At 55.2% G+C, this 22,627-nt stretch overlaps 1 protein-coding gene across 4 annotated transcripts in view; it reads right to left on the reverse strand.

Annotated features, from left to right (window-relative positions):
• Positions 1–14,681: 14,681 nt before the first annotated feature.
• Positions 14,682–22,627, reverse strand: part of LOC132384086 (calpain-1 catalytic subunit-like) — a 108,060-nt gene continuing 100,114 nt past the window's right edge. For all 4 annotated transcript variants that reach the window (XM_059955418.1, XM_059955416.1, XM_059955419.1 and 1 more), the window contains 5 exons: positions 22,396–22,461; positions 18,010–18,067; positions 17,533–17,597; positions 16,844–16,912; positions 14,682–14,822 (listed from right to left, as the gene is read on the reverse strand). In XM_059955418.1, coding sequence (XP_059811401.1) covers positions 14,697–14,822; positions 16,844–16,912; positions 17,533–17,597; positions 18,010–18,067; positions 22,396–22,461 — 384 coding nt within the window. In that variant the 3' untranslated portion in view covers positions 14,682–14,696. The remainder of the gene's footprint in view (positions 14,823–16,843; positions 16,913–17,532; positions 17,598–18,009; positions 18,068–22,395; positions 22,462–22,627) is intronic.

Consider the following 22,627-nt stretch of genomic DNA (forward strand, 5'->3'; position numbering starts at 1 on the left):
GGAGGGGGCACAGGAGATTCACCAGGATGCTGTCTGGTTTAGAGCGTGTGTGCTATCACGAGAGGCTGGATAAACTTGGGCTGTTTTGTCGGCGGAGATCTGATTAAAGGTTTACAGGATTATGAGAGGCAAAGATGGACTGAACAGACAAAAACGATTACCCAGGAAATGCTGATTACCAGAAGGCGTGCATTTGTTTTTTGTTTTACATGGGAGTGGTCGGTTTCTGGAATGTTCTGTCGGGGCGGAGTTGGAGGCAGATATGATCGGGGCGTGTAAGAGACTGTTAGACACATGAATCTGCAGGAATGGAGGGAGATGGACCATGTACAGGGAATGGAGGGAGATGGACCATGTGCAGGGAATGGAGGGAGATGGACCATGTGGAGGGAATGGAGGGAGATGGACCATGTGCAGGGAATGGAGGGAGATGGACCATGTGCAGGGAATGATGGCAGATGGACCATGTTCAGGGAATTATGGGAGATGGACCATGTACAGGGAACGGAAGGGGTTGGACCATGTGCAGGGAATGATGGGAGATGGACCATGTGGAGGAAATGGAGGGTGATGGACCATGTGCCGGGAATGGAGGGAGATGGACAATGTGCAGGGAATGATGGGAGCTGGACCATGTGCAGGGAATGAAGGGAGATGGACCATGTGCAGGGAATGGAGGGAGATGGACCATGTGCAGGGAATCATGGGTTATTGACCATGTGCAGGGAATGGAGGAATATGGGCCGTGTGCAGGGAATGGAAGGAGCTGGACCATGTGCAGGGAATGATGGGAGATGGACCATGTGCAGGGAATGGAGGGAGATGGACCATGTGGAGGGAATGGAGGGAGATGGACCATGTGGAGGGACTGGAGGGAGATGGACCATGTGGAGGGAATGACGGGAGATGGACCATGTGCGGGAAATGATGGGAGATGGACCATGTGCAGGAAATGATGGGAGATGGACCATGTGCAGGGAATGGAGGGAGATGGACCATGTGCAGGGAATGGAGGGAGATGGACCATATGCCGGGAATGGAGGGAGATGGACCATGTGCTGGGAATGACAGGAGATGGACCATGTGCTGGGAATGACGGGAGATGGACCATGTGCTGGGAAAGGAGGGAGATGGACCATGTGCTGGGAATGGAGGCAGATGGACCATGTGCAGGGAATGATGGGAGATGGACCATGTTCAGGGAATGATGGGAGATGGACCATGTACAGGGAACGGAAGGAGTTGGACCATGTGCAGGGACTGATGGGAGATGGACCATGTGCAGGAATGGAGGGAGATGGACCATGTGCAGGGAATCATAGGTTATTGACCATGTGCAGGGAATGGAGGAATATGGGCCGTGTGCAGGGAATGGAGCGAAATGGACCATTTAGAGGGAATGATGGGAGATGGACCATGTGCAGGGAATGGAGGGAGATGGACCATGTGCAGGGAATGGAGGAATATGGGCCGTGTGCAGGGAATGGAAGGAGCTGGACCATGTGCAGGGAATGATGGGAGATGGACCATGTGCAGGGAATGGAGGGAGATGGACCATGTGGAGGGACTGGAGGGAGATGGACCATGTGGAGGGAATGACGGGAGATGGACCATGTGCGGGAAATGATGGGAGATGGACCATGTGCAGGAAATGATGGGAGATGGACCATGTGCAGGGAATGGAGGGAGATGGACCATATGCCGGGAATGGAGGGAGATGGACCATGTGCTGGAATGACAGGAGATGGACCATGTGCTGGGAATGACGGGAGATGGACCATGTGCTGGGAATGGAGGGAGATGGACCATGTACAGGGAACGGAAGGAGTTGGACCATGTGCAGGGACTGATGGGAGATGGACCATGTGCAGGGAATGGAGGGAGATGGACCATGTGCAGGGAATCATGGGTTATTGACCATGTGCAGGGAATGGAGGAATATGGGCCGTGTGCAGGGAATGGAGCGAAATGGACCATTTAGAGGGAATGATGGGAGATGGACCATGTGCAGGGAATGGAGGGAGATGGACCATGTGGAGGGAATGATGGGAGATGGACCATGTTCAGGGAATGATGGGAGATGGACCATGTACAGGGAACGGAAGGAGTTGGACCATGTGCAGGGAACGATGGGAGATGGACCATGTGGAGAAATGGACGGTGATGGACCATGTGCCGGGAATGGAGGGAGATGGACCATGTGCAGGGAATGATGGGAGATGGACCATGTGCAGGGAATGATGGGATATTGACAGTGTGCAGGGAATGGAGGAATATGGGCCGTGTGCAGGGAATGGAAGGAGCTGGACCGTGTGCAGGGAATGGAAGGAGCTGGACCGTGTGCAGGGAATGGAAGGAGCTGGACCGTGTGGAGGGAATGGAGGGAGATGGACCATGTGGAGGGAATGGAGGGAGATGGACCATGTGGAGGGAATGGAGGGAGATGGACCATGTGCAGGGAATGGAGGGAGATGGACCATGTGCAGGGAATGATGGGAGATGGACCATGTGCGGGGAATGATGGGAGATGGACCATGTGCAGGGAATGGAGGGAGATGGACCATGTGCCGGGAATGGAGGGAGATGGACTTGTGCCGGGAATGACGGGAGATGGACCATGTGCTGAGAATGCTGGGAGATGGACCATGTGGAGGGAATGGAGGGAGATGGACCATGTGCCGGGAATGGAGGGAGATGGACCATGTGGAGGGAATGGAAGTGGACCATGTGGAGGGAATGGAGGGAGATGGAACATGTGGAGGGAATGGAGGGAGATGGACCATGTGCAGGGAATGGAGGGAGATGGACCATGTGGAGGGAATGGAGGGAGATGGACCATATGGAGGGAATGGAAGTGGATCATGTGGAGGGAATGGAGGGAGATGGACCATGTGGAGGGAATGGAGGGAGATGGACCATGTGCAGGGAATCATAGGTTATTGACCATGTGCAGGGAATGGAGGAATATGGGCCGTGTGCAGGGAATGGAGCGAAATGGACCATTTAGAGGGAATGATGGGAGATGGACCATGTGCAGGGAATGGAGGGAGATGGACCATGTGCAGGGAATGGAGGAATATGGGCCGTGTGCAGGGAATGGAAGGAGCTGGACCATGTGCAGGGAATGATGGGAGATGGACCATGTGCAGGGAATGGAGGGAGATGGACCATGTGGAGGGAATGGAGGGAGATGGACCATGTGGAGGGACTGGAGGGAGATGGACCATGTGGAGGGAATGACGGGAGATGGACCATGTGCGGGAAATGATGGGAGATGGACCATGTGCAGGAAATGATGGGAGATGGACCATGTGCAGGGAATGGAGGGAGATGGACCATATGCCGGGAATGGAGGGAGATGGACCATGTGCTGGGAATGACAGGAGATGGACCATGTGCTGGGAATGACGGGAGATGGACCATGTGCTGGGAATGGAGGGAGATGGACCATGTACAGGGAACGGAAGGAGTTGGACCATGTGCAGGGACTGATGGGAGATGGACCATGTGCAGGGAATGGAGGGAGATGGACCATGTGCAGGGAATCATGGGTTATTGACCATGTGCAGGGAATGGAGGAATATGGGCCGTGTGCAGGGAATGGAGCGAAATGGACCATTTAGAGGGAATGATGGGAGATGGACCATGTGCAGGGAATGGAGGGAGATGGACCATGTGGAGGGAATGATGGGAGATGGACCATGTTCAGGGAATGATGGGAGATGGACCATGTACAGGGAACGGAAGGAGTTGGACCATGTGCAGGGAACGATGGGAGATGGACCATGTGGAGAAATGGACGGTGATGGACCATGTGCCGGGAATGGAGGGAGATGGACCATGTGCAGGGAATGATGGGAGATGGACCATGTGCAGGGAATGATGGGATATTGACAGTGTGCAGGGAATGGAGGAATATGGGCCGTGTGCAGGGAATGGAAGGAGCTGGACCGTGTGCAGGGAATGGAAGGAGCTGGACCGTGTGCAGGGAATGGAAGGAGCTGGACCGTGTGGAGGGAATGGAGGGAGATGGACCATGTGGAGGGAATGGAGGGAGATGGACCATGTGCAGGGAATGGAGGGAGATGGACCATGTGCAGGGAATGATGGGAGATGGACCATGTGCGGGGAAAGATGGAAGATGGACCATGTGCAGGGAATGGAGGGAGATGGACCATGTGCCGGGAATGGAGGGAGATGGACCATGTGCCGGGAATGACGGGAGATGGACCATGTGCTGAGAATGCTGGGAGATGGACCATGTGGAGGGAATGGAGGGAGATGGACCATGTGCCGGGAATGGAGGGAGATGGACCATGTGGAGGGAATGGAAGTGGACCATGTGGAGGGAATGGAGGGAGATGGAACATGTGGAGGGAATGGAGGGAGATGGACCATGTGCAGGGAATGGAGGGAGATGGACCATGTGGAGGGAATGGAGGGAGATGGACCATATGGAGGGAATGGAAATGGATCATGTGGAGGGAATGGAGGGAGATGGACCATGTGGAGGGAATGGAGGGAGATGGACCATGTGGAGGGAATGGAGGGAGATGGACCATGTGCAGGGAATGGATGGAGATGGACCATGTGGAGGGAATGGAGGGAGATGGACCATGTGCAGGGAATGGAGGGAGATGGACCATGTGCAGGGAATGATGGGATATTGACCGTGTGCAGGGTATGGAGGAATATGGACCGTGTGCAGGGAATGGAAGGAGCTGGACCATGTGCAGGGAATGATGGGAGATGGACCATGTGAAGGGAATGGCGGGTGATGGACCATGTGGAGGGAATGGAGGGAGATGGACCATGTGCGGGGAATGATGGGAGATGGACCATGTGCTGGGAATGATGGGAGATGGACCATGTGGAGGGAATGGAGGGAGATGGACCATGTGCCGGGAATGGAGGGAGATGGACCATGTGCAGGGAATGGAGGGAGATGCACCATGTGGAGGGAATGGAGGGAAATGGACCATGTGCAGGGAATGGAGGGAGATAGACCATGTGCAGGGAATGATGGGAGATGGACCATGTTCAGGGAATGATGGGAGATGGACCATGTACAGGGAACGGAAGGAGTTGGACCATGTGCAGGGACTGATGGGAGATGGACCATGTGCAGGGAATGATGGGAGATGGACCATGTGCAGGGAATGATGGGATATTGACCGTGTGCAGGGAATGGAGGAATATGGGCCGTGTGCAGGGAATGATGGGAGATGGACCGTGTGCAGAGAATGGAGGGAGATGGACCGTGTGCAGAGAATGGAGGGAGATGGACCATGTACAAGGAATGGAGGGAGATGGACCATGTGCAGGGAATGGAGGGAGATGGACCATGTGCAGGGAATGGAGGGAGATGGACCATGTGCAGGGAATGGAGGGAGATGGACCATGTGCGGGAAATGATGGGAGATGGACCATTTGCAGGGAATGGAGGGAGATGGACCATTTGCAGGGAATGGTGGGAGATGGACCATATGCCGGAAATGGATGGACCATGTGCCGGGAATGGAGGGAGATGGACCATGTGCTGGGAATGACGGGAGATGGACCATGTGCAGAGAATGACGGGAGATGGACCATGTGCTGGGAATGATGGGAGATGGACCATGTGCACAGAATGATGGGAGATGGACCATGTGGAGGGAATGGAGGGAGATGGACCATGTGCCAGGAATGGAGGGAGATGGACCATGTGCATGGAATGGAGGGAGATGGACCATGTGCAGGGAATGGAGGTAGATGGACCATGTGGAGGGAATGGAGGGAGATGGACCATGTGCTGGGAATGGAGGGAGATGGACCATGTGCTGGGAATGGAGGCAGATGGAACATGTGCAGGGAATGATGGGAGATGGACTATGTACAGGGAACGGAAGGAGTTGGACCATGTGCAGGGAATGGAGGGAGATGGACCATGTGCGGGAAATGATGGGAGATGGACCATTTGCAGGGAATGGAGGGAGATGGACCATTTGCAGGGAATGGTGGGAGATGGACCATATGCCGGAAATGGAGGGAGATGGACCATGTGCCGGGAATGGAGGGAGATGGACCATGTGCTGGGAATGACGGGAGATGGACCATGTGCAGAGAATGACGGGAGATGGACCATGTGCTGGGAATGATGGGAGATGGACCATGTGCACAGAATGATGGGAGATGGACCATGTGGAGGGAATGGAGGGAGATGGACCATGTGCCAGGAATGGAGGGAGATGGACCATGTGCATGGAATGGAGGGAGATGGACCATGTGCAGGGAATGGAGGTAGATGGACCATGTGGAGGGAATGGAGGAAGATGGACCACGTGCAGGGAATAATGGGAGATGGACCATGTGCCAGGAATGATGGGAGATGGACCATGTGCGGGGAATGGAGGGAGATGGACCATGTGCAGGGAATGGAGAGAGATGGACCATGTGCAGGGAATGGAGGGAGATGGACCATGTACAGGGAATGATGGGAGATGGACCATGTGCAGGGAATGGAGAGAGATGGACCATGTGCGGGGAATGGAGGGAGATGGGCCATGTACAGGGAACGGAAGGTGTTGGACCATGTGCAGCGAATGATGGGAGCTGGACCATGTGCAGGGAATGATGGGAGCTGGACCATGTACAGGGAATGATGGGAGCTGGACCATGTGCAGGGAATGGAGGGAGATGGACCATGTGCAGGGAATGGAGGGAGATGGACCATGTGCAGGGAATGGAGGGAGATGGGCCATTTACAGGGAACGGAAGGTGTTGGACCATGTGCAGGGAATGATGGGAGCTGGACCATGTACAGGGAATGATGGGAGCTGGACCATGTGCAGGGAATGATGGGAGCTGGACCATGTGCAGGGAATGGAGGGAGATGGACCATGTGCAGGGAATGATGGGATATTGACCATTTGCAGGGAATGGAGGAATATGGGCTGTGCAGGGAATGGAAGGAGCTGGACCATGTGCAGGGAATGATGGGAGATGGACCATGTGGAGGGAATGGAGGGTGAAGGACCTTGTGGAGGAAATGGACGGTGATGGTCCATGTGCAGGGAATGATGGGATATTGACCATTTGCAGGGAATGGAGGAATATGGGCCGTGCAGGGAATGGAAAGAGCTGGACCATGTGCAGGGAATGATGGGAGATGGACCATGTGGAGGGAATGGAGGGAGATGGACCATGTGCCGGGAATGGAGGGAGAGGGACCATGTGGAGGGAATGGAGGGAGATGGACCATGTGCAGGGAATGGAGGAATATGGGCCGTGCAGGGAATGGAAAGAGCTGGACCATGTGCAGGGAATGATGGGAGATGGACCATGTGGAGGGAATGGAGGGAGATGGACCATGTGCAGGGAATGGAGGGAGAGGGACCATGTGGAGGGTATGGAGGGAGATGGACCATGTGCAGGGAATGGAGGGAGATGGACCATGTGGAGGGAATGGAGGGAGCTGGACCATGTGCAGGGAATGGAGGGAGATGGACCATGTGCAGGGAATGATGGGAGATGGACCATTTGCAGGGAATGAATGGAGATCGACCATGTGCAGGGAATGTAAGGAGATGGACCATGTGCAGGGAATGATGGGAGATGGACCATGTGCAGGGAATGGAGGGAGATGGACCATGTGCCGGGAATGGAGGGAGATGGACCATGTGCAGGGAATGAAGGAAGATGGACCATGTACAGGGAATGATGGGAGATGGACCACGTGCAGGGAATGATGGGAAATGGACCAAGTGCAGGGAACGGAGGGAGATGGACTAAGTGCAGGCAATGGAGGGAGACAGACCATGTGTAGGGAATGATGGGAGATGGACCATGTGCAGGGAATGGAGGGAGCTGGACCATGTGCAGGGAATGGAGGGAGATGGACCATGTGCCGGGAATGGAGGGAGATGGACCATGTGCTGGGAATGACGGTAGATGGACCATGTGCAGGGAATGACGGGAGATGGACCATGTGCTGGGAATGATGGGAGATGGACCATGTGCACGGAATGTAAGGAGATGGACCATGTGCAGGGAACGGAGGGAGATGGACCAAGTGCAGACAATGGAGGGAGATAGACCGTGTAGGGAATGATGGGAGATGGACCATGTGCAGGGAATGATGGGAGATGGACCATGTGCCGGGAATGGAGGGAGATGGACCATGTGCAGGGAATGGAGGGAGATGGACCATGTGCAGGGAATGGAGGGAGATGGACCATGTACAGGGAATGATGGGAGATGGACCATGTACATGGAATGATGGGATATGGACCATATGCAGGGAATGGAGGGAGATGGGCCATGTGCAGGGAATGGAGGGAGATGGACCATGTGCCGGGAATGGAGGGAGATGGACCATGTGCTGGGAATGACGGGAGATGGACCATGTGCAGGGAATGACGGGAGATGGACCATGTGCAGGGAATGGAGGAAGATGGACCATGTGCAGGGAATGATGGGATATGGACCATGTGCTGGGAATGATGGGAGATGGACCATGTGCCGGGAATGGAAGGAGATGGACCATGCATAGTGAATGATGGGATATTGGCCATGTGCAGGGAATGGAGGGAGATGGACCATGTACAAGGAATGGAGGGAGATGGACCATGTGCAGGGAATGGAGAGAGATGGACCATGTGCAGGGAATGGAGGGAGATGGACCATGTGCAGGGAATGATGCGATATGGACCATGTGCAGGGAATGGAGGGAGATGGACCATGTGCAGGGAATGGAGGGAGATGGACCATGTGCAGGGAATGATGGGAGATGGACCTTGTGAAGGGAATGGAGGGAGATGGACCATGTGCGGGGAATGATGGGAGATGGACCATGTGCTGGGAATGATGGGAGATGGACCATGTGGAGGGAATGGAGGGAGATGGACCATGTGCCGGGAATGGAGGGAGATGGACCATGTGCAGGGAATGGAGGGAGATGGACCATGTACAAGGAATGGAGGGAGATGGACCATGTGCAGGGAATGGAGGGAGATGGACCATGTGCAGGGAATGGAGGGAGATGGACCATGTGCAGGGAATGGAGGGAGATGGACCATGTGCGGGAAATGATGGGAGATGGACCATTTGCAGGGAATGGAGGGAGATGGACCATTTGCAGGGAATGGAGGGAGATGGACCATGTGCCGGAAATGGAGGGAGATGGACCATGTGCCGGGAATGGAGGGAGATGGACCATGTGCTGGGAATGACGGGAGATGGACCATGTGCAGAGAATGACGGGAGTTGGACCATGTGCTGGGAATGATGGGAGATGGACCATGTGCACAGAATGATGGGAGATGGACCATGTGGAGGGAATGGAGGGAGATGGACCATGTGCCAGGAATGGAGGGAGATGGACCATGTGCATGGAATGGAGGGAGATGGACCATGTGCAGGGAATGGAGGTAGATGGACCATGTGGAGGGAATGGAGGGAGATGGACCATGTGCTGGGAATGGAGGGAGATGGACCATGTGCTGGGAATGGAGGCAGATGGAACATGTGCAGGGAATGATGGGAGATGGACTATGTACAGGGAACGGAAGGAGTTGGACCATGTGCAGGGAATGATGGGAGATGGACCATGTGCAGGGAATGATGGGAGATGGACCGTGTGGAGGAAATGGACGGTGATGGACCATGTGCCGGAAATGGAGGGAGATGGACCATGTGCAGGGAATGGAGAGAGATGGACCATATGGAGGGAGATGGACCATGTGCAGGGAATACAGGGAGATGGACCATGTGCAGGGAATGATGGGAGATGGACCATGTGCAGGAAATGATGGGAAATGGACCATGTGCAGGGAATGATGGGATATGGTCTCTGTGCAGGGAATGGAGGGAGATGGACCATGTGCAGGGAATAATGGGAGATGGACCAAGTGCAGGGAATGAATGGAGATCGACCATGTGCAGGGAATGTTGGGAGATGGACCATGTGCAGGGGATGATGGGAGATGGACCATGTGCCGGGAATGGAGGGAGATGGACCACGTGCAGGGAATGGAGGGAGATGGACCACGTGCAGGGAATGGAGGAAGATGGACCACGTGCAGGGAATAATGGGAGATGGACCAAGTGCAGGGAACGGAGGGAGATAGACCATGTGTAGGCAATGGAGGGAGATGGACCATGTGCAGGGAATGATGGAAGATGGACCATGTGCAGGGAATGATGTGAGATGGACCATGTGCGGGGAATGGAGGGAGATGGACCATGTACAAGGAATGGAGGGAGATGGACCATGTGCAGGGAATGGAGAGAGATGGACCATGTGCAGGGAATGGAGGGAGATGGACCATGTGCAGGGAATGATGCGATATGGACCATGTGCAGGGAATGGAGGGAGATGGACCATGTGCAGGGAATGGAGGGAGATGGACCATGTGCGGGGAATGATGGGAGATGGACCATGTGCTGGGAATGATGGGAGATGGACCATGTGGAGGGAATGGAGGGAGATGGACCATGTGCCGGGAATGGAGGGAGATGGACCATGTGCAGGGAATGGAGGGAGATGGACCATGTACAAGGAATGGAGGGAGATGGACCATGTGCAGGGAATGGAGGGAGATGGACCATGTGCAGGGAATGGAGGGAGATGGACCATGTGCAGGGAATGGAGGGAGATGGACCATGTGCGGGAAATGATGGGAGATGGACCATTTGCAGGGAATGGAGGGAGATGGACCATTTGCAGGGAATGGAGGGAGATGGACCATGTGCCGGAAATGGAGGGAGATGGACCATGTGCCGGGAATGGAGGGAGATGGACCATGTGCAGGGAATGGAGGGAGATGGACCATGTGCAGGGAATGGAGGGAGATGGACCATGTGCGGGAAATGATGGGAGATGGACCATTTGCAGGGAATGGAGGGAGATGGACCATTTGCAGGGAATGGAGGGAGATGGACCATGTGCCGGAAATGGAGGGAGATGGACCATGTGCCGGGAATGGAGGGAGATGGACCATGTGCTGGGAATGACGGGAGATGGACCATGTGCAGAGAATGACGGGAGTTGGACCATGTGCTGGGAATGATGGGAGATGGACCATGTGCACAGAATGATGGGAGATGGACCATGTGGAGGGAATGGAGGGAGATGGACCATGTGCCAGGAATGGAGGGAGATGGACCATGTGCATGGAATGGAGGGAGATGGACCATGTGCAGGGAATGGAGGTAGATGGACCATGTGGAGGGAATGGAGGGAGATGGACCATGTGCTGGGAATGGAGGGAGATGGACCATGTGCTGGGAATGGAGGCAGATGGAACATGTGCAGGGAATGATGGGAGATGGACTATGTACAGGGAACGGAAGGAGTTGGACCATGTGCAGGGAATGATGGGAGATGGACCATGTGCAGGGAATGATGGGAGATGGACCGTGTGGAGGAAATGGAGGGAGATGGACCATGTGCAGGGAATGGAGAGAGATGGACCATGTGCAGGGAATGGAGAGAGATGGACCATATGGAGGGAGATGGACCATGTGCAGGGAATACAGGGAGATGGACCATGTGCAGGGAATGATGGGAGATGGACCATGTGCAGGAAATGATGGGAAATGGACCATGTGCAGGGAATGATGGGATATGGTCTCTGTGCAGGGAATGGAGGGAGATGGACCATGTGCAGGGAATAATGGGAGATGGACCAAGTGCAGGGAATGAATGGAGATCGACCATGTGCAGGGAATGATGGGAGATGGACCATGTGCAGGGGATGATGGGAGATGGACCATGTGCCGGGAATGGAGGGAGATGGACCACGTGCAGGGAATGGAGGGAGATGGACCACGTGCAGGGAATGGAGGAAGATGGACCACGTGCAGGGAATAATGGGAGATGGACCAAGTGCAGGGAACGGAGGGAGATAGACCATGTGTAGGCAATGGAGGGAGATGGACCATGTGCAGGGAATGATGGAAGATGGACCATGTGCAGGGAATGATGGGAGATGGACCATGTGCGGGGAATGGAGGGAGATGGACCATGTGCAGGGAATGGAGAGAGATGGACCATGTGCAGGGAATGGAGGGAGATGGACCATCTGCAGGGAATGGAGGGAGATGGACCATGTACAGGGAATGATGGGAGATGGACCATGTGCAGGGAATGGAGAGAGATGGACCATGTGCGGGGAATGGAGGGAGATGGGCCATGTACAGGGAACGGAAGGTGTTGGACCATGTGCAGCGAATGATGGGAGCTGGACCATGTGCAGGGAATGATGGGAGCTGGACCATGTACAGGGAATGATGGGAGCTGGACCATGTGCAGGGAATGGAGGGAGATGGACCATGTGCAGGGAATGGAGGGAGATGGACCATGTGCAGGGAATGGAGGGAGATGGGCCATGTACAGGGAACGGAAGGTGTTGGACCATGTGCAGGGAATGATGGGAGCTGGACCATGTACAGGGAATGATGGGAGCTGGACCATGTGCAGGGAATGATGGGAGCTGGACCATGTGCAGGGAATGGAGGGAGATGGACCATGTGCAGGGAATGGAGGGAGATGGACCATGTGCAGGGAATGATGGGATATTGACCATTTGCAGGGAATGGAGGAATATGGGCTGTGCAGGGAATGGAAGGAGCTGGACCATGTGCAGGGAATGATGGGAGATGGACCATGTGGAGGGAATGGAGGGAGAAGGACCGTGTGGAGGAAATGGACGGTGATGGACCATGTGCAGGGAATGATGGGATATTGACCATTTGCAGGGAATGGAGGAATATGGGCCGTGCAGGGAATGGAAAGAGCTGGACCATGTGCAGGGAATGATGGGAGATGGACCATGTGGAGGGAATGGAGGGAGATGGACCATGTGCAGGGAATGGAGGGAGAGGGACCATGTGGAGGGAATGGAGGGAGATGGGCCATGTGCAGGGAATGGAGGAATATGGGCCGTGCAGGGAATGGAAAGAGCTGGACCATGTGCAGGGAATGATGGGAGATGGACCATGTGGAGGGAATGGAGGGAGATGGACCATGTGCAGGGAATGGAGGGAGAGGGACCATGTGGAGGGAATGGAGGGAGATGGACCATGTGCAGGGAATGGAGGGAGCTGGACCATGTGCAGGGAATGGAGGGAGATGGACCATGTGCAGGGAATGATGGGAGATGGACCATTTGCAGGGAATGAATGGAGATCGACCATGTGCAGGGAATGTAAGGAGATGGACCATGTGCAGGGAATGATGGGAGATGGACCATGTGCAGGGAATGGAGGGAGATGGACCATGTGCCGGGAATGGAGGGAGATGGACCATGTGCAGGGAATGAAGGAAGATGGACCATGTACAGGGAATGATGGGAGATGGACCACGTGCAGGGAATGATGGGAAATGGACCAAGTGCAGGGAACGGAGGGAGATGGACTAAGTGCAGGCAATGGAGGGAGACAGACCATGTGTAGGGAATGATGGGAGATGGACCATGTGCTGGGAATGGAGGGAGCTGGACCATGTGCAGGGAATGGAGGGAGATGGACCATGTGCCGGGAATGGAGGGAGATGGACCATGTGCTGGGAATGACGGTAGATGGACCATGTGCAGGGAATGACGGGAGATGGACCATGTGCTGGGAATGATGGGAGATGGACCATGTGCACGGAATGTAAGGAGATGGACCATGTGCAGGGAATGATGGGAGATGGACCATGTACAGGGAATGATGGGAGATGGACCATGTGCCGGGAATGGAGGGAGATGGACCATGTGCAGGGAATGGAGGGAGATGGACCATGTGCAGGGAATGGAGGGAGATGGACCATGTACAGGGAATGATGGGAGATGGACCATGTACATGGAATGATGGGATATGGACCATATGCAGGGAATGGAGGGAGATGGGCCATGTGCAGGGAATGGAGGGAGATGGACCATGTGCCGGGAATGGAGGGAGATGGACCATGTGCTGGGAATGACGGGAGATGGACCATGTGCAGGGAATGACGGGAGATGGACCATGTGCAGTGAATGGAGGAAGATGGACCATGTGCAGGGAATGATGGGATATGGACCATGTGCAGGGAATGATGGGAGATGGACCATGTGCCGGGAATGGAAGGAGATGGACCATGCGTAGTGAATGATGGGATATTGGCCATGTGCAGGGAATGGAGGGAGATGGACCATGTACAAGGAATGGAGGGAGATGGACCATGTGCAGGGAATGGAGAGAGATGGACCATGTGCAGGGAATGGAGGGAGATGGACCATGTGCAGGGAATGATGGGATATGGACCATGTGCAGGGAATGGAGGGAGATGGACCATGTGCAGGGAATGGAGGGAGATGGACCATGTGCAGGGAATGATGGGAAATGGACCATGTACAGGGAATGGAGGGAGATGAACATTCATGGATATCTCAAAATTGTTTAATTTCTTTTCCAGTACGATAAAGAAAATAATTTTTTAAACTATATTAAATATAATTACGTAAGGCAGCTGATATTTCTAGATTGACCATCAGTCCATAAAGTAACGCTCCGCACTGGAGTGTTTGTACATAAGGTGACTGACAGGAAATGATAGCGTCGTGGTGGTTGGGGGTGTGGAAGTTGGAGGGATTAGTTTGTTTGGACATTTAATGACTAGTTTAACTATTTTGGCACAACGCCGTGGGCCGAATGGTCTGTTCCTGTGTGTTTCTGTGACAGGCCCTTTGGCCGTGTCAGTCCCGGCCGGGAAACGCTCTCAAACCACCCGTGTGCTCCCTACCTGCCGACTCCAGGGCCAGCCTCATCTCGTAGGAGTTCATTGTGCCGGATTTATCCAGGTCGAACTGTCGGAAAACACCCTGCGGAGGAGAGAGAGAGGGTACATCACTCGGAGGCCCTGGATCTACCTTCAGCGGTTTCTGCTGCCTGATGGGAGAGAGACCTCCGGGGATAGGAGGAATCTTGGACTATATGTCGCCTGCTTTACGGGGCAGTGAGAAGTGTAGGCAGTCTGTAGAAGGCAGGATGTTACCCATGATTTGCTGTGTTCACAACTCCCTGGCATTTCTCGCGAGCACCGAGCCGGGATGCATCCGGATAGGATGGGAGATGGACCATGTGCAGGGAATGGAGGGAGATGGACCATGTGCCGGGAATGGACGGAGATGGATCATGTGCAGTGAATGATGGGAGATGGACCATGTGCTGGGAATGATGGGAGATGGACCATGTGCAGGGAATGGAGGGAGATGGACCATGTGCAGGGAATGGAGGGAGATGGACCATGTGCAGGGAATGGAGGGAGATGGACCATGTGCCGGGAATGGACGGAGATGGATCATGTGCAGTGAATGATGGGAGATGGACCATGTGCTGGGAATGATGGGAGATGGACCATGTGCAGGGAATGGAGGGAGATGGACCATGTGCAGGGAATGGAGGGAGATGGACCATGTGCAGGGAATGGAGGGAGATGGACCATGTGCAGGGACTGATGGGAGATGGACCATGTGCAGGGAATGGAGGGAGATGGACCATGTGCAGGGAATGATAGGAGATGGACCACGTGCAGGGAATGATGGGAGATGGACCATGTGCAGGGAATGGAGGGAGATGGACCATGTGCAGGGAATGATGGGAGATGGGCCATGTGGAGGGAATGATGGGAGATGGACCATGTGCAGGGAATGATGGGAGATGGACCATGTGCAGGGAATGGAGGGAGATGGACCATGTGCAGGGAATGATGGGAGATGGACCAAGTGCAGGGAATGATGGGAGATGGACCACGTGCAGGGAATGATGGGAGTTGGACCATGTGCAGGGAATGATGGGAGATGGACCAAGTGCCGGAATGGAGGGAAATGGACCATGTACAGGGAATGGAGGGAAATGGACCATGTTCAGGGAATTGAGGGAGATGGACCATGTGCCGGAATGGAGGGAAATGGACCATGTGCAGGGAATGGAGGGAGATGGACCATGTACAGATGGGAGATGGATCTGTGGTCTATCAACAAAAGTTAGGAAGGGTTGATGGGGACACTGCCAAATTTCTTCACCCTCCTGAGAAATTTCATTTTACAAAGCTAATTATTATTGTTGTGGACTATTACTTCTATTGTGGCTATTCTACGTTGGTAACCGCATGTGCTGTATGTGTTACGTGCTGTGCGCTGTCGGTAATGTGTTTTACGCCTTGGCGACAGGGGAACGCTGTTTTGTTTGGCTCTATTCGTGTACAGTTGAATGGCAATTAAAGTTTAACTCGAACTCGAACTTGCATAAGTTAAGGGGTGCTGGTCCTCCGAGGGACTGTCGGCGGGTTCGGAGGCTCGCGTGCCTCAATGACTCAGAGAGCTGTGTTGGCTGGAGTCAGGGGGCTTCCTGCCTTGGCTCTTGGTAGGGTCACCCATGCCGAACAGGGTGAAAGGGTAGAGGTCAGACTAAGAGCAGTCCACAGGTTCAGGGTTAACAACAAATGCCTGGTGAAAATAAATTGTTATGGGAACAGCGACGAAGCGTCATTCCACATCGGAGTGTGACGGTATTCCTGAGCCAACAGCACTGACGGTGGTGGAAACCGCGAGGAAGCTGCTGACACGATGGAGGAAGCCCTGAACACCGCCAGAGATGGAGGGTCTTCACTCGTGCCCTCAACACCAGTGGTGTAAGATTGCTGGTGAGCCTTCTACGCCAGAGCATCTTCACGGTCGGAGCAGGTCAGACTGCTGGCGACATTACGGAGAGGCCAGGAGGGAGCAGGAGCGATTTCGGAAGTGAAACCCCCCCCCCAGCCCGGAAGCTGGCAGACGGGAGCACAGCTGACTGAGGTTAAGGGGCAGGAGGGTACAAGGCCAGAGGAAATCTCTGCTCTCACCAGCCACTTTCGAATCTTGTTCCACAGGACGTTGAACTCCGTCAGCCCGAGTTTCGCGTTCCCATCCCGCTGGTTAACGGGGCGGTAGTTAAGGAAAGCGGCCTGGTCAGTTGGCGGGCGACTCCCTCCCCTGGGCAACGGCCTGAAGCTCAGTTGCTGCACATCTGCAGCCGGTGTTACACCCACCGCCAGTCCTCACGCCTGCAGTTAAATGTACCTCACCCATGGCTTCTTTGCGTGGAACTAAATTTATTTAGAGATACACCGCAGAACAGGCCCTTCCAGCCCAACGAGCCGCGCTGGTCACCGATTTAAAATTACCCTAATCACGGGACAATTTACGATGACCGGTTAACCTGCTAAACCGCCTTCGGACCGTTGGAGGGAGGACGTACAAACTTTCCGAGAGCGGAAGCTGGGACTGAACGCCACACTCCGGCGTGAAGGCCTCGGCGCAGACCGACCTCTGCAGCCACGGGCACATCTGGAATTAATACCCCGCCCGCACCCCTCACATCTGGAGTTAACTCTCTCCCCAACCCCCAACTTTCTACACGGGGAATTATTGCCTCCCCTCCACAGATGACGGTTCTGGCTCCCACAGGCTTCACGTCCGGACTGAGTGGCCCCGCCGTTGGGGGCCAGGGCGTGACGCAGGACATGGGGGTGGGGGGGCCACACAAGGATACGTCCATGAGGTTCACCATGGAGCGACAGGCATCCACGCTGAAACCCGATGTCTTCAGGTCCTGGTCTGGGGGGGGGGGGCAAACAGAGAGACTGAGGCAGAGCAGGGGTGAACGTGGGAGAGAGGGGGCAGTGCTGAGGGGAGGGGTAGGAGTGAAGAGCAGGCAGGCAGTGGGGGAGGGGTGGAGAAGGAAGTAGAGAGAGGAAGAAGGGGAGGGGTAGAGAGAGGGGGGTGGAGGAAGGGGCAGGGGAGAGAGAGGGGACTGGAGGAAGGGGCAGGGGAGGTGTGGAGAAGGGAAAGTGGAAAGAGGGACGGGGGGGTTGAGAGAGGGGTGTGGGGGAGGGGAGGGTGCAGGTGGGTGGAGTAGGGAGGGGTAGTGAGAGGGGAGGAGGGAGTTGGGAAGGACGGGATGGGGGGAAGGAGGAGTGGAGGAGGGGAGGTGTGGAGAGGGTTGAGGGGGAGGGGAAGCAATTCTTACGTTTTCCCACCACACGATTGAGGATGGTCTGAAGCTCCGTCACCGAGACCTGCATATCCTGTGGGAGAGGAAATAATCCCGTCAGTAACTGTAACCACAGCTACACCCCTCCCTGTCTCTGTAACCCCTCTTGTCCCGACACCCCTCCCTGTCTCTGTAACCCCTCTCGTCCCGACACCCCTCCCTGTCTCTGTAACCCCTCTCGTCCCGACACCCCTCCCTGTCTCTGTAACTCCCTCCAGCCCCTATACCCCTCCCTGTCTCTGTAACCCCTCCAGCCCCTACACCCCTCCCTGTCTCTGTAACCCCCTCCAGCCCCTACACCCCTCCCTATCTCTGTAACCCCCTCCAGCCCCTACACCCCTCCTTGTCTCTGTAACCCCCTCCAGCCCCTACACCCCTCCCTGTCTCTGTAACCCCCTCCAGCCCCTACACCCCTCCCTGTCTCTGTAACCCCTCCAGTCCCTACACCCCTCCCTGTCTCTGTAACCCCCTCTGGCCCCTACACCCCTCCCTGACTCTGTAACCCCTCCAGTCCCTATACCCCTCCCTGTCTCTGTAACCCCCTCCAGCCCCTACACCCCTCCCTATCTTTGTAACCCCCTCTAGCCCCTACACCCCTCCCTGTCTGTGTAACCCCCTCCAGTCCCTACACCCCTCCCTGTCTCTGTAACCCCCTCCAGCCCCTACACCCCTCCCTGTCTCTGTAACCCCCTCCAATCCTTACACCCCTCCCAGTCTCAGTAACCTCCACCAGTCCCTACACCCCTCCCTGTCTCTGTAACCCCCACCAGTCCCTACACCCCTCCTCGTCTCTGTAACCCCCTCCAGTCCCTACACCCCTCCCTGTCTCTGTAACCCACTCTAGCCCCTACACCCCTCCCTGTCTCTGTAACCCCCTCTAGCCCCTACACCCCTCCCTGTCTCTGTAACCCCCTCCACTCCCTACACCCCTCCCTGTCTCCGTAACCCCCTCCGGCCCCTACACCCCTCCCTGTCTCTGTAACCCCCTCCAGCCGCTACACCCCTCCCTATCTCTGTAACCCACTCCAGCCCCTACACCCCTCCCTGTCTCTGTAACCCCCTCCGGCCCCTACACCCCTCCCTGACTCTGTAACCCCTCTAGCCCCTACACCCCTCCCTGTCTCTGTAACCCCCTCCACTCCCTACACCCCTCCCTGTCTCCGTAAACCCCTCCAGTCCCTATGCCCCTCCGTCTCCATAACCCCCTCCGGCCCCTACACCCCTCCCTGTCTGTGTAACCCCCTCCAGTCCCTACACCCCTCCCTGTCTCTGTAACCCCCTCCAGCCCCTACACTCCTCCCTGTCTTTGTAACCCCCTCAGAGATCTCTGCTTTTCCCCAGTTACATCTCCCATTGCTCCACTATTTCTGGCCGAGTCTCCAGCTGCCTGGGTCCCGTGCGCCTCGGTAACCCTCCCTACCCCTCTCTCCTCATTCAAACCACTGTGACTGAGCACTGCCCTGCAGTGTAAGGGGTTCATCAAATGTTTTCACCACCGTGGCCTTAAACGTGACAGAACCGGCTGCAGATACGAATGGGGATTCATCACGAGGAGGCTGAGGGGTGGGTCTCTTCGAGAGTGGCGAGACGTGATTGGGTGGTTTGTGATGGCACGTTGTATTGCCCCCTTACTGCAGTGTTTCATGTCGGTGGTACGCTCGGGGGGTGTGGGGGTAGAGCCAACGGGCCTGGCGCCGTGGCTCGCGAGGGAGGTGTTCTGCAGTGAGAGGGGCCTGTGGTCATCTCAGCAAGCAATGCTAATGTCCTAACAAACACAGATTAGTAGATCGGAGCAGATAATTGGAGCTTGTGTTTTCCTGGCCCATCGAGACGAATCCAAGAATCTTTTGCTTAACAAAACTTGGCCTATATCTCTCCATGTGACCTGTCTGGAAATGTGATTGTTCGGAATTGTGTTGGGGTCTCCCGTGACGTTCTGGGACAGAGAGTGGAGATGTGACAATTCAGGATTGGTTTGGGGTCTCCCGTGACGTTCTGGGACAGAGAGTGGAGATGTGACAGTTCAGGATTGGGTTGGGGTCTCCCATGACGTTCCCGGATAGAGGGCGGAGATGTGATGGTGCGGGGTTTGATTGGGGTCTGCCATGACGTTCTGGGACAGAAAGTGGAGATGTGACAGTTCAGGATTGGGTTGGGGTCTGCCGTGATGTTCTGGGACAGAGAGTGGAGATGTGACAATTCAGGATTGGGTTGGGGGTCTCCCGTGACGTTCTGGGACAGAGAGTGGAGATGTGATGGTGCGAGGTTTGATTGGGGTCTCCCGTGACGTTCTGGGACAGAGAGTGGAGATGTAACAGTTCAGGATTGGTTTGGGGTCTCCCATGACGTTCCCGGATAGAGGGCGGAGATGTGATGGTGCGGGGTTTGATTGGGGTCTGCCGTGACGTTCTGTGACAGAGAGTGGAGATGTGACAATTCAGGATTGGGTTGGGGGTCTCCCGTGACGTTCTGGGACAGAGAGTGGAGATGTGATGGTGCGAGGTTTGATTGGGGTCTCCTGTGACGTTCTGGGACAGAGAGTGGAGATGTAACAGTTCAGGATTGGGTTGGGGGTCTCCCGTGACGTTCTGGGACAGAGAGTGGAGATGTAACAGTTCAGGATTGGTTTGGGGTCTCCCGTGACGTTCTGGGACAGAGAGTGGAGATGTAACAGTTCAGGATTGGGTTGGGGTCTCCCATGACGTTCCCGGATAGAGGGCGGAGATGTGATGGAGTGGGGTTTGATTGGGGTCTCCCGTGACGTTCTGGGACAGAAAGTGGAGATGTGACAGTTCAGGATTGGGTTGGGGTCTGCCGTGATGTTCTGGGACAGAGAGTGGAGATGTGACAATTCAGGATTGGGTTGGGGGTCTCCCGTGACGTTCTGGGACAGAGAGTGGAGATGTGATGGTGCGAGGTTTGATTGGGGTCTCCCGTGACGTTCTGGGACAGAGAGTGGAGATGTAACAGTTCAGGATTGGTTTGGGGTCTCCCGTGACGTTCCCGGACAGGGTGCAGGAGTTTAAGAGAAGCACAGATGAGCAGTGAAAGCCAGTAGCTGTTGCCCCAGGGTTAAACCATCCCATAAGGGAAGACGTGCACTTGAGGCAAGGTGAGGTAAGAAACAACAAGATGTAAGGGGCAAGGATTGACAACGTGGGGCGGTGGCCGTCTGGCACGTACAGGGAGATCTTGGGGTCCAATCAATTGCTCCCTGAAAGAGGCCACACAAGCTGACAGGGTGGTAAAGGAAACATTTGGTGTGGAGGCATTGTGTTGAAAAGCTGCGGAGAGATCTACTGGAACTTTATTCAGTCACGACGGGCTGAGTTAGACAACCGGTATCTTCCCCCCCCCCTCCCCCCAGGGTTGAAATGTCAAATACCAGAGGACTTTATTTCAAGTGAAGGGGGATGTGAGGGGCATGTTGTTTTTTAAACAGTTTTGGGTGTGTGGAATATTCTGCCTGAGCAGTTGTAGGAGCAGGGGTTTTGAAGAGATGTTTAAATAGAGTATGAATGGGAGGGAAATGGAAGGATACAGCCATTGTACAGGCAGAAGAGATTAGTTTGGTTGGCCATTTGATTATCTGTTTAATTGGTTCAGTACAACACTGTGGGCCGAAGGGCCTTGGCCTGTGCTGTACTGTTCTGTTGTAGATGGGCCGACGGGCCTGTGCTGTACTGGACTGTACTGTGATCTATGAGCCCCCCCCCCCCCCACCCCACTCTTTGAGACAGAGCTGGGGAATGTGCCGGAAAGATTTCCATCGGACTGGAAGAGTACAGAGATTTATGAGGTCTGGAGGGCCAGCGTTACAGGGACAGGTTGAATGGGTGAGGACTTTATTCCCTGGAGCGTAGGAGAATGAGGGGAGATTTGACAGAGGTGTACAAAATGATGAGGGGTATAGATGGGGTAAACGCAAGCAGGCTTTTTCCACTGAGGTTGGGTGGGGCCGCAACCAGAGGTCGTGGGTTAAGGGTGAAAGGTGAGAGGTCGAAGAGGAACTTCCTTGCTCGGAGGCTGGCGAGAGTGAGGAACGAGGGGGTGGGTTCGACGTTTAAGGGAGGTTTTTGGATAAGTACACGGACGGGAGACGTACGACGGGCTGTCGATGGGAGACCAGGCAGAGACGCCCAGTACCAGAGGGTGAGGGGGGTACGTCCAAAGGAGATGTGAGGGGCAAGTTTTTCTCACACAGAGAGTGGTGGGCGTGTGGAATGAGCTGCCAGGGTTGGATAGGGGTGTTTGAGAGAATGTTAGATACGTGTAAGTACAGGGAATGGCTCACTCTCTGAACCATCCACTCCGACCCATTACAGACCCCTGACCTGTGACCCCCCCGACCCTTGTACTCACCTCCCCGGCCAACTGCCGGAACAGGTTCTTGAACCTCTCGTCAATCTCGTGCTCGGGGACCTCCACCTGCGGGAGGAAAGGGGGTCCGTGGCGTTAACTGCGAACCGGACACTGCCCTGCTCCCGAACCGGGCCCAGCGTGACGTGGGGGCCTCAGAGCTCGGAGTTCGACCCCGGGGCCCTCCGTGCGCCCACCTCCGCCGTGGAGCGCGCGGTCCGTTCCCCCCCCTCCA

This window comes from Hypanus sabinus, chromosome 31, assembly GCF_030144855.1.
Source record: "Hypanus sabinus isolate sHypSab1 chromosome 31, sHypSab1.hap1, whole genome shotgun sequence".
In the NCBI taxonomy this organism is placed as follows: Eukaryota; Metazoa; Chordata; class Chondrichthyes; order Myliobatiformes; family Dasyatidae; genus Hypanus; species Hypanus sabinus.